The sequence below is a fragment of the Lampetra planeri genome, chromosome 75, assembly GCF_965212315.1.
Source record: "Lampetra planeri chromosome 75, kcLamPlan1.2.h2, whole genome shotgun sequence".
Classification (NCBI taxonomy): domain Eukaryota; kingdom Metazoa; phylum Chordata; class Hyperoartia; order Petromyzontiformes; family Petromyzontidae; genus Lampetra; species Lampetra planeri.
Genome location: NC_136180.1, coordinates 1997230 through 2013439, shown reverse-complemented (window position 1 = coordinate 2013439; position 16210 = coordinate 1997230). Strand labels below are relative to the sequence as shown.

Here is a 16210-nt window from a genome sequence, read left to right as displayed (position 1 = left end):
ACCCTTGCTCGGTGGCGCTCGGTGGCGCTGCTGTGTGCTCTCTGGCGACGCACGATTGCGCGTGCAGCTGGTTCTCTGCGATGCTGGCTTGGACGATGCTTGGCTCTTTCCGCCCTTTCTCGAGGTTGATTGTTTGACGTTGCTCGTCAGTTCAACTTGAGCTGCAGCTGCTCGTGAGAGCTGGGACTCACTCTCAAACATGTAAATTGTATTCGCACCCTCTTAAACAACTGTGAAAGCTTAGTACAATACAATTTATCGCAATCCTTGATTTTGCAAGCGACTCAAAACATCAGGATGAATGTAGAATAAAACTTTCAGCGATACTCTGTCGGTCCATGCCGAACTGAACACCGATCATCACCTCGCCCCTCTTCTCTGCGAGACACCACACCGATTGCTAATGTCGAGGCCAAGCCCCGCAGCCTGCTCCTTTGCAAGACTGAATTGCATGATCTGTGTCCGTGCTTAAGTGTGAAATTATCTCCCCTCTTTGCACGTCTCTTACGAGAGAAAAAGAACAAATGCCCTCTGTCACCGTCCTCTCTCCGCGGCCGCGCCTGATTGCCCCCCCCCTCTTCCCTTGGTGACCCCAGACAGGCTGTTTTCCGTCAGAGTTTATGTTTTGTTTGCATCCCCCCCCCCTCTTCATAGTGTTTGTTATCTCGAGGGCAGACACCCTTCATATGTATTTTATGGCTACCATGTGTTTGTGTCAAATTGTTGGAAGACAAAGGTGGACGGGGAGGCTTTGATTCAATGGAATATATATTCTAGATTTATCTGGTCTTGTGTGTGTTGGACCTATTTCTTGTATCTCTTATGAGTTCCCTCCGGTCTAATATCTCGTGGTTATTTTTTGTTTTATGTTTAACCAAGATTCGTAATGCCCCTCGTTGTTACCACCATCATTCCGAGGGTTTTGCCAAGCTTTGTTATAAGTCTGTGTCGCCAGGGATCGGTGTTTTATTTTCCAGTTGTATTTTGATATCCGGAGGTTGGAGAGATAGCTTTAGCTTGGACTTAAGTTTTCGTGATTGCAGGAGCTCATGTATTTTGGTTAATTTGGTAAAGTCACATAAATGGAAAGATGTGTAATAATCCTCCTGGAGACGGCTTCGGAATCAGTCCTTTATTTCCACTTTCAATACACTTGCTCACTCACTCTCCGTTGCTGGCAGACAACGGAGAGAGGACAGACTACGCACTGAGTCCTCTCCGCGCACGTGGCAACCCTAGCCCCCGTCCGCGCGTGACCCTGCTCCTGTTAGTTTCAGTCTGCTCCCGATCGCTCTCTCTCACTCGCTCTTAACACCTTCGTCACGTGGTTCCCCCAGCCAATCCTTCATAGACAGCTTTGACCATTCTCGATGGTTCCCTGTCAATCCCGGGACCACGCCCCTCATCCGGCTCCCCATTTGCTGGGACCCCGAATGGCTGGGCCAATCACTCCTGATGACCTGTCGTGATGACGCATGGGCCATGGTCCCTATCTCAACCCTTATTGGCTACAAGCATAACCGGCAAGCCAATCCCCACGTGAACCCTCTATGGCTGTTATTACATCACCCCCCCCCCCCCCCTGGTGAAAAAATTCAGCCGTCTCGGCTGGGAAAAGGGTGAAGAACCAATTCCGCGACATCTTATTAGGGCACCAAGGTGCGTTTAACGATTTGAGGGTGAACCGGCATTCCTGCGCCTAACAACATGTAAAACAGTCACCCATAATAATTATAAGAAAATCACACCATACATTAGGGCGCCCCTGCAGCGCGTTAACGACAGGGAATTAGCGAATGATCGAACGTTAATGAAACGGAAAAGATTTCGACCGCGTACGCGACGCGGGACCCTCTCCGCTCCCAGCGCAAGATCGCTTCGCTTCCGGATGAACAAGAGGTGGCAGGCTCGAAGAAGAAGTAGGTTGTTGGTGCATGGTCACGTCCAGGGCGGGCCCCGTTGGAGGGGGGGCAGCGGGGGCTTCCTCAGCCCTCAGAACCTGTTCATCTGCAGGAGGCACAACACAGTCCCCCTTGGGATCAACGGGCGTGTCAAGTGGCGCAGTCGGCCCAGCAGAACCCGGCAGGTCAGCTATTGGGGATGAAGGACCGACACGCGCGTCAACATAGGGTTTAAGTCGCGAGGAATGAACATACCACCGACGTTTGCCGTATTGAACGCGGATACTTTGCGAGTTCCGAACATCTACGAGCGTCACAGGCCACCGCCATGGCCTGTGCAATTTAGGGAATGTGCCCACCGGTACCTGGGGGCAGTGGAGCCACGCCAGGTCTCCCACTGACCAAGGCATGCGAGTATGCGATCGACGCGCGTACCGTTCGTTCCTTGCCTGAGCACGGGCCGTCGCACACCGAGCAGCCTCTCGCGCTTCCGTTACTCGTTCAAGCGAGTCACGCACGTGGTCAGGCAGGGAGCGGGACGGTTGTTTACTCGGCGTACCCAGTTGCACATCGATGGGTGGAACATTTTCACGGCCATACATAAAAAAAAACGGCGAGTATCCCGTGGACGTGTGCGGAACCATGCGGTATGCCGCCAAGACGCCTGGTATGTGCAAATCCCAATCGGTTTGCTTTTCACTGACCGTGTGACAAAGCATAGCGGAAAGGGTACGGTTGAATCGTTCCACCATACCATCTGTTTGTGGATGGTATGGGGAGGTGCGAACCTTCTTTGTACCTAGCGCGTCACAAACTTCCCTAAGCAATTTAGAGGAGAAATTCTGACCTTGATCCGTGAGCAGCCTTTCAGGTGCCCCTTTGTCCATGACATACCCGTTCAGGAAAGCGTCGGTGATGGACGCTGCCGTTTGGTCGGGTAGAGGCCAGGCCTTCGGCCATCGAGAAAAATATTCCACCCCGACCAGAAGGTATTTATTGCCCCTAGCCGACGGGGGAAACGGCCCCAGAATGTCGAGAGCCACTAATTCGTTGATACGGGACACTTCAATGGAACGCAACGGTGGTACATAGTGGTTCCGAGGCGGTTTTCTCTTCGCACAGTCATGGCACGAGCGGACAAAATCATTGATGTCCGCCGTCATACCGGCCCAGAAAAAATCCTTTTGCATCGCGGCCACAGTCTTTTGGACGCCGAGGTGCATCAACTTATCAGCGTGCAGAGCACGGAGCAGGTCGTAGCGAAGCGAAGTAGGCACCACCAAGCGTGGTCGGTCAGACACCCCGTCGGTACACATTAACAATCCCGACTTACCCCAAAACATCTGCCACTTCCAGCCCGCCAATTGCGATTTCTGTTTCCCAATCAATTTGCGTAGCGGAGACAGCGAGGCATCGGCCTCCTGCTCGCGCAACCAGACCGCGTGCGGCAGCCGTAAGGTATCATCGGTGTCCACCGGCACCTGCTGGTCCTCCTCTTGCGCTTTCGCCCCTGCGTCGTCCTCATTTGCTATCGCCCCCATAACCGGGCAGGGCGACGTGGGCGGCGCGGCGCAGCGGTGCGTGCCCGTCAGGCAAGTGCACGGAGGAATGGGCGGCAGCCTCAAAAGCGCATCAGCGTTCGCATGACGGGCCCCCTTTCGGTATGTTATATCGAAGGAAAATTCCTGTAACGATTCCAACCACCGGGCCAATTGGCCTGACGGCTGATCCAATTTGAGGGAATATTGCAAAGCCGCATGATCAGTGCGGACCAGGAATTTCCGTCCATACAGGTACGGTCGGTACAATCGAACAAAATGGACAATTGCCAAAAGTTCCCGCCTTGTCACGCAATATCGTGTTTCCGCAGGGGAGAGAACCCTGCTGCCATACACCACCACCTTCTCAATCCCGTCCTTACGTTGCGACAAAACGGCCCCAATGCCGATATCACTAGCATCCGTATCAAGGATAAACGGCTGTGAAAAATCTGGGTAATCTAACGTAGGCGCCGTGGCGAGATGGTTCCGAAGTGCCATAAACGAACTTTCTTCCTCCGCCCCCCATTTAAACCTATGATTTTTGCCAGTCAGAACGTGTAGCGGTTTTGCCAACGTCGCAAAGTTCTTAACGAAGCGGCGATAATAGGAAGCGAATCCAATAAACCGCCGAACATCACCCACTGAAGTGGGTGTGGGCCACTCACGTACACACTTCGTTTTCAGAGGGTCAGTGGATACACCGTCCGAACTGACAATATGACCCAGGTAACGGACGGAGTGTTGCAGGAGGTGGCATTTTTTCGGTTTAAACTTAAGGTCAGCCGTACGCATTCTTTGAAAAACTGTCTCAAGGCGTTGCAGATGTTCCTCGTACGTGCGGCTAAAGACAATTATATCGTCTAGATATATGAGGCACGTTTCCCACTGCAGTCCCGCCAACACCAATTCCATGAGGCGCTGAAACGTGGCCGGAGCCGCGTTCAGGCCCATCGGCAGCCGATTAAATTCAAAGAGGCCTTGCGGCGTGCGGAATGCCGTTTTGGGTTTTGACTCGTCATCGAGTGGAAGCTGCCAGAAGCCCGAGGACAGGTCGAGGGTGGAAAAGAATTTAGCACCCGATAAAGCATCAAATGAGTCATCCATCCTCGGTAAGGGGTACGCGTCCGCTACCGAGATTTTGTTCAGCCGGCGGAAATCAACGCAAAACCTCGTACCACCATCTTTTTTCTTTACCAAAACGACGGGCGCGCCCCACGGACTATTGGATGGCGAGATAATATCCGCCGCCAGCAAATCATCTACCGCACCACGCACGTGTTCCCTTTCCGCCGGGCTCATGCGGTGAGGGTGCATACAGACAGGCGGCGACGCACCGGTTTCAATATGGTGCGACAAAAGCGACGTGCGTCCGAGGTCCAAATCATTTCTGCTGAACACATCAGCGTACTGCAGCAATAGCGAACGCAAGGCGTTTCTATGTTCATTTGACAAAGAGGAATTCTCTCCGCATAAATTCGCAATCCAACGTTCTTGTGGACGATCGTGCGGAGGCCCATCCGCGGGCATCCGAGCGCGCGGCGGTTTATTACAAGAGGCGAAATCGGTAGTGGCGTGAGCCAGCACCCATCCCTCCGGAACAACAACGCGATCAGGTCCCCCATTCAAGACCTGTATGAAAGGTGCCTGACCTGGGCGCACGATCGTTTGTGCCGCCACCAAAGAAAAAGATTTCGATACGGAATTCGATGGGGATAATAGCACGCCTTTCGCACCCTTTGCCATCTGAAGTGGTTTTCGGTAACGTAGCGGAATAAGCATTTGCGCTCCCGATGGAACCTCGACCGTAGCCGCAACTACAGCAGTAACTGCGTTACCTGTAGGCGCTGTGGCCAGCAGGGAAGGCAGGAACGCCATCCTACGACCCCCCGGCATTTCCAAACAGTCCTGGTCGACCCGTATTCGCAACGGCATTCGGCGCAGGAAATCTGTACCCAACAAGCATGGAACAGCTAGTGAACGAGAAATTAACACAGGTCCTGCGGCGGTAATATTTCCGATAGCGATGCTCACATCCACCTGTCCGCAGATGCCCATGCTCCCCCCATTGGCGGCATCATTAACCTTGCGTATTCTGGACGCAGGAATGGACAACAAATGAAAAATTACATCAGAAATGATGGTAGCCGATGCGCCCGTGTCCACCAAGATACGGACGTCAACGCCGTCGATGGTACCGCGTACCGTCGACGAGCCCGACGCCGCAGCCACAATCCTGCGAGCCAATTTCTTCCATTGTGTAGCAGAGCGTGTCAATGGATCAGGAGAAGTAAAATTACCCTTAGGAGTGTAAGAATGAATGCGAGTGGATGAGTGATGTGACACGACCTGCCGGGTGTCCGATTTGTGCCGACTCGCCCGAGGTTGTTGCAGCTCCGCGGCAGGTAGAGAAGATGAAGGTCCCCTCGGCGGAGGAGACGACAGCAGAGGTCGGCAGCAGCAGTCACGGGCGAAGTGGCCCCGTCTGCCGCACTTAAAGCACGCGGCCGATGTCGGTGGGCGGTCGGACGACCCGGCCCTCGCACGCGGTCGGCCCGTGTAGTCGCCCCGCTGGTCGCGCAGCCGCCGGCCCGGAACCCTATGCGGAACAGCAGCAGCCAGCATGTCGTCGTCGCCCGAGTCGTCGGAGCAGTGGACAACCAGTCGCGGAGACCACCCCAGAGGCGGCCCGTCAATCTCGGGTTTCCCCGTCCACGCCGCCATCTGGTCCCACCGCTTGATATTAAACTTAGCGTCCAGGCAGCGCGCCACCCACCGCGATGAAAGCGGTTCGTGGCCGCACACTGGTAGAGAGATGTTGAGCTCCTGAGACAACTCCACCATGCGGGAAAGGATGAGAGGATCTAAATGCTTGGCCGTCGCGTCGGGGTAGGCGGCCATGGCCATCGCCATCAACGCCCCCCGATAGGCCAACGGCGATTCCTCCGGTGCCCGGCGACGCGACATAAATTTTCTGGTGGCCGATGTCGGCGGGTCGTAAAATTCCGCCATCTCTGTGAACACGTCCCGCAGCGTCTTCTTCTTGGACGCCGGGATGGAGTGAAAGACTCCCAGAGACACATCATCGAGCAGCGTAGGTAGCGCTCCCAGCGCTTCTTCCTCCGTCCAGTTCACAGATCTAAAAGCTGACTCGAAGCGCCACGTAAAAGCACTCCAATCGCCCCCGGCGATAAATTCTTTTATTTGTGGAAGGCGATGCCGCGGGCGTCTCCGGCCGCCGTTCCCGCTCTCTGCTCAGTGCAGACAAAATGGCGTCTGGCGGCCGCGTGGTGGCAGGCGCACCCAAAATGGCGGCCGACGACTCCGGTGCAGCCGCCCGCTTCCAGAGCAGGATCCCTTCCCGCAGCGTCCAGCTGATCGGCGATCTGGCGACCCACGGCTGGTGAGGACGCCACTGCGGTCACCAGGCTTAGCAGAATTGCGCGCAACGACTCGATCTGCTCCGCCATCAGCCGCCATTCGTTTCTTGGTCCTGCGGTGGTCACATCCTCCCCCGATCGACGCTGAGAGGCGTCGAGGTGAGAGTCGTCAGCCGGCGGCACCAGGGCTGTAGCTCCCAACAGCTCATCTTCATCCATCTCGCCCTCTTCCTCCGACAGAAGCACGGGCAGGTTCTTTTTTCTGAGGTGCTTAGACATCTTGACGATCGTCCAAACAGTCGCAGAATTACTTCTGACACCAATGTAATAATCCTCCCGGTGACGGCTTCGGAATCAGTCCTTTATTTCCACTTTCAATACACTTGCTCACTCACTCTCCGTTGCTGGCAGACAACGGAGAGAGGACAGACTACGCACTGAGTCCTCTCCGCGCACGTGGCAACCCTAGCCCCCATCCACGCGTGACCCTGCTCCTGTTAGTTTCAGTCTGCTCCCGATCGCTCTCTCTCACTCGCTCTTAACACCTTCGTCACGTGGTTCCCCCAGCCAATCCTTCATAGACAGCTTTGACCATTCTCGATGGTTCCCTGTCAATCCCGGGACCACGCCCCTCATCCGGATCCCCATTTGCTGGGACCCCGAATGGCTGGGCCAATCACTCCTGATGACCTGTCGTGATGACGCATGGGCCATGGTCCCTATCTCAATCCTTATTGGCTACAAGCAGGACCGGCAAGCCAATCCCCACGTGAACCCTCTATGGCTGTTTTTACAGATGCAATAAATATATATATATATGCGATGAATAAGAGTAAAGTAAGGGAATTGATAATAAAGCCACTAATGTAGACTGCAGTATATAATATCGACTTATTCTCATAGTCAAGCTTCGAACTTTTACCGTATAAAAAAAAATATTCCAGTTATAATGTCCGTTTGTCTCTGCTATGTGCTCTGGAGATTTGTTTGTGAACTGTCCAAAACGTCCGGGGAGCTCATGGCATGTGGTCCTTTGACAATCTGGAGATTTTGCAGATAGTCGTTAACCTTCTTTTGCCCCGGAGTTTATTATTTAATGGCCTTTTACGACCTCCAGATTCTTGGTGCTTGTGGGAGGTAGCGGGTTTGAGAGTGTTTGTTTTATTTATTTTTTATCGATTATTTTTCTAATATATATATTGGCAGAATTATTTTTAATATAATTTTTGGAAAAAGGCTTATATATACAACATTAGCTATCCCATCGGTTAAAATGATGTTTTATTTATTTCAATTTCGATAGATTCTCTAATTAGTCTCGGTAACTAGTTTTGCACAGACCTTCAACATTAGCAAAATCAATTGAGTGTCCTTGTTGGCACGCGTGTTCTGCTACTGCTGACAGTTGTATTTGGGAGTATTGAATATTTATTTGGTTTTCTTTTAGTCTCGTGCTGATCATGCATCCTGTTTGCCCAACATAGCGTTTGCCACAAGTCCAATTAATCCTTTACACACCTTCTGTTGATAGCTTCGGTAACATCTTTTGGACCAGATTAATTTCCGTATTTTATGTACCATGCCAAATCTGACTCGGATGTTTTCTTATTCAAAACATCTGGCTAGTTTATCAATTACTCCCATAATGTACGGTATTTTAATAGTTTTAATTACTCGGGCAGTTTCAATGCTCGTGTTATTTTATTTGGTTTTCGTATTCAATACCCTGCTGATTTGTGCATCAATGTAACCGTTCAATTGCAGCGCTTCTATAAATTGTTTAATTGCACTTCTCGGACTATCACCATCCGACACTTTCCTAGCCCAATGAATGAGAGTCTTAATGAGAGCAGATTTATGTGCGGGGTGATGGTGTGACTCTGCATTCAGATAGGTGTCAGTGTACGTTTTCTTTCGATAAACGCCGTGTTATTTTACCATTTTGACCCAGTCCGAGCAAAATATCCTGAAATGCTAGAGTTCTGTCAGCTTTCACTTCTAGGGTGAACTGGTTAGATGGGGTTGGCGAGTTGAGATGATTTAGATATTCGTTAAGTGTATCTTTGCCGTGTGGCCAGACCACCAATGTGTCATCCACATATTTAAACCAAGCAGCACACCGCTGTATTGGAGAGTAAATCCACAATATTTACAATTCGAGTATGATGTTTCGCCAGTAATTACAACTCGCATCATCAGGCAACAGCCAGATTTGTGGAGAAATCCCCGTTTCGTTCTTAAATCGAGGGATAAATATGATGTCATATCCCCGTAAAAAAGTGATTTAATACATTACAGATTTTTTTTCATGATTACGGATTAATGAGTCTCAAACAAAGAGAAACATCCTCCGAATAGCCTTACAGACTGTTGGGGCAAGTGCTGTTAACGAGCACCTAATGCAAGCCGGCACGGCACACAAGGGGGTGGGTGGCCAGCACCACCTCCAGCCGCTTTTGTCTCCCGATGTGGCGTTGTTTATACACTGCACCAGATACTCGTTTTGAGGCTGAGTCGACCTAGGGGAGGCCCATGGCCCGTTCATATTAATCGTCACAGGTGTTGGTCGTGATCAGGAATCAAACCCAGGTGGCCAGGTTCATAGCGCAGCGCGCTAACTACTACACTACCGCTCCCTACATACACACACAGTCCAGAGGTTATTGCTGATGACATTCGAACACCAGTGGTGGACACCTCCCAGTCTTCCACCAAACCCCGTGTTGAACAGCTTTAAAGTATGGTGCATAACAGGCCGCACGGGGGAGGAGAGCCTCCCCCTGGCCAGTCGATTGACAGACGGTCAGCAGCAGATTGTCGTTCTTCTTGTTGCAACGGTGGTTAGGAGATGTTAACAAACTCACCTGGTATACAGAAGGTCGTGGGTTCGATTCCGACACTGATGCAAGCTGTATATTTGGAGTGTGCATGTTCGCAGCATGGTCACGTGGATTTTTATCTGGGTCCTCTGGTTTTTCCCTCCACATTTAGAAACATCCATTGAGAGTTTTGCTGCAATATATTTCCACTTAATAAGCCACTTCGTTGAGTTGTCATTTGTTACCAGGTCGCTTCTGAAAAAGAGCTATCTATATAGCTCAGTGGGGCCTTACCTGGTAATATAAAAGTTCAGTTTGGTGGTTAAGGCATTGTCCAACTACTGCTGTTGTATATTCTCACGACTCCTTTCAGCCTGGATGTTCATTCTCCCCACTGAATTCCGCAATAGTCGTGTACATTGTGACGTCTTCTCCGAGAGATTGGCGAGGCTGTGCGCAAGGTGGTAGATGCTCCGTTTAAAGGTTTGCGTACACGATCTGTCCAAAGACAAAGATCCCCGTTATCGCCTATATACAGATTGTAAGGGCAAGTATTGTTAGCAAGCAGCATTTGTGAACGGCGGGAAGTCACACGAGAGTGTGGGTGGCCAACACCACGCCCAACCGCCATCATTTTTACAGTGGCCATGTTTTGATACACCACACCAGGTACTCATTCGAGGCTGAGTCGACCTCGGGGTCAAATAATCGTGTTGGCTATGAGATGTAGTAGACCTGCGGTTGCTGAATTCGTAGGTTAATGGGTACTGCAAAATCCGACCGTGTCTTTCCAGTGTTCGCTGAGCTGCTTGTCTTCCAGTTGCCATATTAGTACATTATAAGGTCGAACTCATTACGCAAACAAAGTGCTTCCCACAAATGAATGATAATACCTCGCTGATTTTGTTAAGGAGTGTTGGTTTGTTATTGGGGGGGGGGGCACCGGGGAGCAGTGGAACATGTTGTTGATTGCGGAAGATGTCGCAGTTATGGGATTGTGAGGAAGGCTTTTTGTCGTTGAGGCTCCTCGGTTTAAGGGTGTTGCCCTGCCTGCCGCCGGTTGCCGCTGCTGTGTTAACAGCCGGGATGGTTGTTCTTTTAACGGAGGGGGGGGGGGGTGATGTAGTGACATGGCGCGGACTGTTGGACAACAAAAACAACTGGAGGTGTGCACTTAGAGCATATGCCGCTGAGTATATTCGCTGGTGTGCCGGCAGGGCGGAGGAACTGGGGCAAGGGTCATGATAGACCTCGTGTGGAAGCCGCTGGAACCCTCTGGAGGGTTCGAGAAGGGAGATGCGGCTAGGGCGGAGCCAAGTCGCACTGAGGGGAATATAAGCAGCGGACAGCGAGAGCTCTGGGCTTCCGGTTCTGGTATTGGACTCGTCTCGCCATCACTGTCGTCATCGCTGCCCTCATTGCTACCGCTTACGCCCAATTATTGCGTAACCAGACAGTATTTGGCTGTCTCAGTCGATGCCGCTGGTGTAACGCGGACAGGATCGTGTCTGGGACGGGGCGTGCGGCAGCGGGGTCGTGTGTGAGAGAGAGAGAGGGCCCGAGTGGTGGCGTGAGCTCAGCAACAACAATAAAAGGGCAGAGTGGTGCCTCCTGCGACCACCTCGTCTCCGGCTGACTTTGTGTGCGACGCACGCCACCCGCACGCACAGACGACACAACACATGTTTGGGTGTTGCACTTTTTTCACACTGTACATAGCCAACCATGCTTATCGGAGGTGCTTGGGAAGGACAACAAACTAAATACAAAAAGCAGTTCTGGCTTTCGCGACCAATAAAAGCCATAATAAAACATTTGTGGGTTAGATCGCACCACCTGACAGCCAATTATTAAGGGTTGTCACGTCAACAAAACGTGCTTATTACTTATTACCTCAGCACACCGGTGTGTTGGAAAGGCAACCCACAACATTTACAATTCGAGTAGCATGACGTTTCGCTGGTGATTCAATTAACATCCAGCTTCATCAGGTGATAGCCAGAATTTTGAAGAAAAATAAGAATTGAGTTTTCGAAAAATGAGATCACGCACCTCACTCGTCTCCATTTCCTCCAAGCGACGAGTCTCTCCAACAGGGTGCGTCTCTCCCGAGTCTCCCTTCCTTCTACCACCACCACTATCATCAATACCATCACCACCACCACGGCTGAAAATACTTTTCATTTTCTTCCAGCAACACCAATTCCTGCTGTGGTAGCGGTGGTGGCATCGGTAGAGAAGTACCATCAGCACCAGAAGGAAGATCAGAGCCCACGCGGTTATGGCGATGGACGCATTGCCGCGCAAAGGCGAAACCATCGATGGCACCGTTGATGGCACCGGCGATGTCGCTGCATGCGTCGTAGCAGCGGTACCTGTTGCAGAGAAAGGGACACCGCAATTGGTGGTGGCTAGGAGATGTTAAATACCTCGCCTGGTATACAGGGGTTCGTGGGTTCGATCTCGACTGCCGCCTGCTGTACATTTTAAGTCTGCGTGTCTTTCTCCCGGCAGTCGCGTGGATTCTTCTCCGAGTCCTTCGGATTTTTCCCTCCATGTTTAGAATCAACATAAACGCGTTTAAAGTATTTGGCTGCTTAAAATTTCCACGTAATGAGCCACTTCGTTGAGCTATCATTTGTGGCCAAGTCCCTTCTGAAAAAAAGAGCTATATAGCTCAGTCGGCCTTCACCTCTTCACCTTCTGCCGTCAGGTCAAAATCGACCTCTGGTGACACCCACGACCAGACTCCCCCATCAAAACCTATCTGTCACTGCCTCTCGTAGCTGGGTTATTGTAAGGCCAGTGGTGTTCTTGATGTCGTCCATCCATCTCCTCTGAGGTCGACCTCTGACCCTGCTACCTTCTCCATTCCCAAGCAAGACTGATTCCTCTAGTCCAGAGGTCCTCATAACGTGTCCAAAGTAATTACATTTCTGCTTCATGAAAAAGGCCTTGAGTGGAAGAGCGGGACCGATCTCTCTCAGGACAGACACGTTTGATATTTCGGCTGTCTTTAGTTTATGTCGCATTCTTCTCCAGCATCACATCTCAAATGCGCTGATCCTCTTTCGCTCGCTTAATCTCTGGGTCCACGACTCACATCCATATATGGCAACAGGAAATATCAGAGCTTTGACAAGCCTCTTCGTGGTGCTTATGGTAATGCCCTTGTCTCTCCATATCTTATTGAGCTGTGACCGCCTACTGATCTCGTGGCTAAATTATCAGTCTTTAGCAGTCAAGGAGCACAGGAATACAACTTTTATTGATGCATTTTCCAGACTAAATTACTTTACTTGTTCTATTTCCATCATCTTTGTCTTTTGGAGATTGAGGCACAGCCCAGCCTTCTTCACAAGCTTCTTTAACATTTACCAAGGGTCATAATTTCATCTTTGCTATATGATGGTAAGGTGGTATCATCAGCATCTCTTAAGTTGTTTATTCTTCTGTCTCCATATTCACGCCTGCTTCAATGGAATCCAGGCCTGCCTCTCGCATATTACGCTCATTGTACAAATTGAATAGGTAAAGAGACAGTATGCAGCCCTGTCTTACTCCTTTTCCAAAGTCAAATTCTTGCGTCTCCCCATACTCTAATCTAACTGTTGCTCTTTGGTTGGCATATATATTAAGTAACACAGTGGGCCTTACCTGGTTAAAAAACATTTGTCTTAATTTAGTTTAGATTAAACTTTCTCCCATTGACGTTGAAGGTGATAATGCATAAGCCCTTTCTGCCTGTCTGTCATTAACACGAGGACCATTGTAAATATGATCCTACAGGAACGAAGCTTCAGCAAAATGATATGTTGCTATTAGGGCTTACCGAATTGTGAAAAGAATAAAATGTATAAAAGTGGTGTACAAACGTTTGAGGTACACACCAGAGCAAAAAAGTGTTAATTGCAAAATTGCAAGTAGTTTTTTGTCCTGGAAGATACCCAGTACAGGATCCGTACTGCTGATTATACACTTTTAAGGACAAATGTGCATCGGCAAGCTTTAAACAATCTACTCATTTGCGTGTGTACGATATTACTTTGATTCAACACGTCGTAGGCTTCCGAGACCAATATTATATTATTAAGCTGTTGTGGGCTAGATCGCGCAGACGTTTCATAAACAAAGGTGGGAGGAAGGAGAGGGAGGAGAGGGAGGGCGTTCCGAAGAGGCCCCACAAAAGGAGCAGCATCTGAAAGCGCCGTGCGATGTGGTTTGACTTCCTCCCGCACCTCCGATTAGCACGGTTGGAAATGTACGGTGCGAAAGAAGTTCCACATACGTGCATGCATACGACTGCCTTCGTTCGATGGCGAGGTCATCATCCCCGCCTCTCTACAAGGGCAAATGGGGAGCAGATGCAAGGCAAAGAACCACCGTGTGCATAACCCATTTGACCCCTCCTGCACCCCCGCCCCCGCCAGCAAGCTATTCACCTCACTGATCCAGATGGCCACTTCCCATCCGTAAGTGTGGCAGGAACGCATTGCGGTAGGCTCCAGCTACAGATGCCCGAAGTGGGTAAAAGGGAATCGCTCGCTTTGTTACCCATCTGAGAGTCACCGCTCCCGTATCAGTGCAGATTTCTCATCTTGCCCACCTCTGGCGGCCGTCCCAGATCTGAGTCTTGCTTTGCCCTCGGGTCCTCGCGAAGTTTTTCGTGGAGATTTTTCGTCGTGTTTTGCGTTTTGCTTTATTCCTTCCTAATAATTGCGAGGAGTTTCAGAGCGTGAGTCTTTGCACCGTTGTTTTACAGATTCGAGAAGAAACTGTATCCTAGTTTGTTAGTTGCTAATTTTTAAAGAGTTGCGAATCAGTTGATGTTGAAGATTTGTTTTTATATATATATATAATAGCATGGGCACTGTTGAGGACATATTGTTGCGATAACTTAGCGGCGGTCTGTATCAAACTCCAGGCTACAGTATGCTCTGAGATTTGGCAGAGTGTTTCATCAAGAGTTAATAAGTCCGCAGTCAATGGTATATCTGTATTTGGCCATGATTTGATCTCTAGGCACGTGAATATTGTGGCGCTGGAACCACGTGCCACCTATTCTGAGCCCATATCATGCAGATAAATTAACGAACCTTCCTGAGTTGTCGGGGATATGAAAACTAAACTATTTTTTTAAAATTAGGTCAGGCCCCACTTAGCTATGTAGCTATTTTTTCAGAAGTGACTTGGGTCACTTGGCCATAAAGATAGCTCAACAAAGGGGTTCATCGCGTGCAAACGTATATAAGCAGCTAGATTATTTAAACTCGTGATGTTGATTTATATGTGGAGGATTAGGAGAAAAATGTAGGCAACTACGGAGAGTGAGAGAAAAGCAAATTCCAAATATACAGCAGCAGGTGTCAGAGTCAGGATTGAACCTCCGACCTCCTGTATACCAGGCGACGAAGATAACATCTCACCACCGTGAAAAACATAGCATATAAGTTGAAAGTGCTATTCGTTTAGCCAACCCTTTCAAGGATGATGGCTGAGTTCATCCTCCCAACCAAGAATTTCAACTTGGGACCTTCTGATTGTGAGCTGCTCACCCTGGGTGCCAAGCCGCCCGAGCGAATTTGAGATTTTGCAGTGCAATTGAGTTAACGTTGGGAGAGAAAAATGCAATGGTTATGATAAAGAGTAATAGTGTGTTGTGATTCAAAGGTTCGCGATTTTCATTCAGGAATAAATGTTATTTACATTTGGGGAATATAGCGGACTCTAGTATCTCCAGGGAAAAGTGAGCTGAATACATAGATCACACACATGCAGATAAACAATCGATTCTTGCACACACAAATAATCTTAATGTTTCGTAATGTTAAGATATATTAATCGATGCATCATAAAAATAGTTGGACACTTAAACCACAGCGTGTGTAGTTTTATTACAGTGAGTTTCATTATAGCTCAAGCTTTGAGGCATTACCTTTAGAGGTTACCGTCAAGTTGTAAACCATGCCATGATGATGATCAGCTCTTCTTATTTCCAGAAAACAGCGGTACATTCCACTCGCGTTCGCTGGGACTGAAATCAGAGTGATGGAGCCATTTCCACTGCTCAGGTTCCCAGAGAAAACCACGTAGCAGAAAAGTGGGTTGCAAGGTGTGACAGATTCATTTCTACGAAATAATATCTGTGGAACAATATTTATTACACGTTTAGCAATGTTATTAATTGATGCACGTTAGTGTTTGTTTATTCGTACCAGTAGGCTGGCATCACACTCTCCCAAAAAACTATGCGGAAGAGCTCTATTGGCCATCTGCTGTTAAATTCAGATTGAGCCATTCACAACGTCTGTTGGGAAGTAACGTTGAATTGTGTAAAAAACGTATTTCATCCCTAGATTTTATTAAGAATTGGGGTTAAAATCGACAACTTAATATTTTTAGATTTTTACAAGTAAAACATTGAAGCAACTAAATCAGTTGCCACACTTATTATTTTTAACACTTCTAAAACATCGGTAGAATTTGAACGTATATTATTTTACATTGTGCACCTCGCAGCAATAAAAATCCCCTTGCGTTAACAGAAGGATTTTGACTGACACCCAAAACCG

The 16210-nt window shown here is 49.4% G+C and overlaps 1 protein-coding gene across 1 annotated transcript in view; it reads right to left on the bottom strand.

Moving 5' to 3' along the window:
- Positions 1–1117: 1117 nt before the first annotated feature.
- LOC144737897 (uncharacterized) overlaps positions 1118–16210 on the bottom strand; it is a 28670-nt gene continuing 13577 nt past the window's right edge. Inside the window, exons 4-6 of the mRNA XM_078620784.1 lie at positions 15574–15781; positions 11691–12013; positions 1118–10136 (exon numbers count right to left, since the gene is read on the bottom strand). Coding sequence (XP_078476910.1) covers positions 10116–10136; positions 11691–12013; positions 15574–15781 — 552 coding nt within the window. The 3' untranslated portion in view covers positions 1118–10115. The remainder of the gene's footprint in view (positions 10137–11690; positions 12014–15573; positions 15782–16210) is intronic.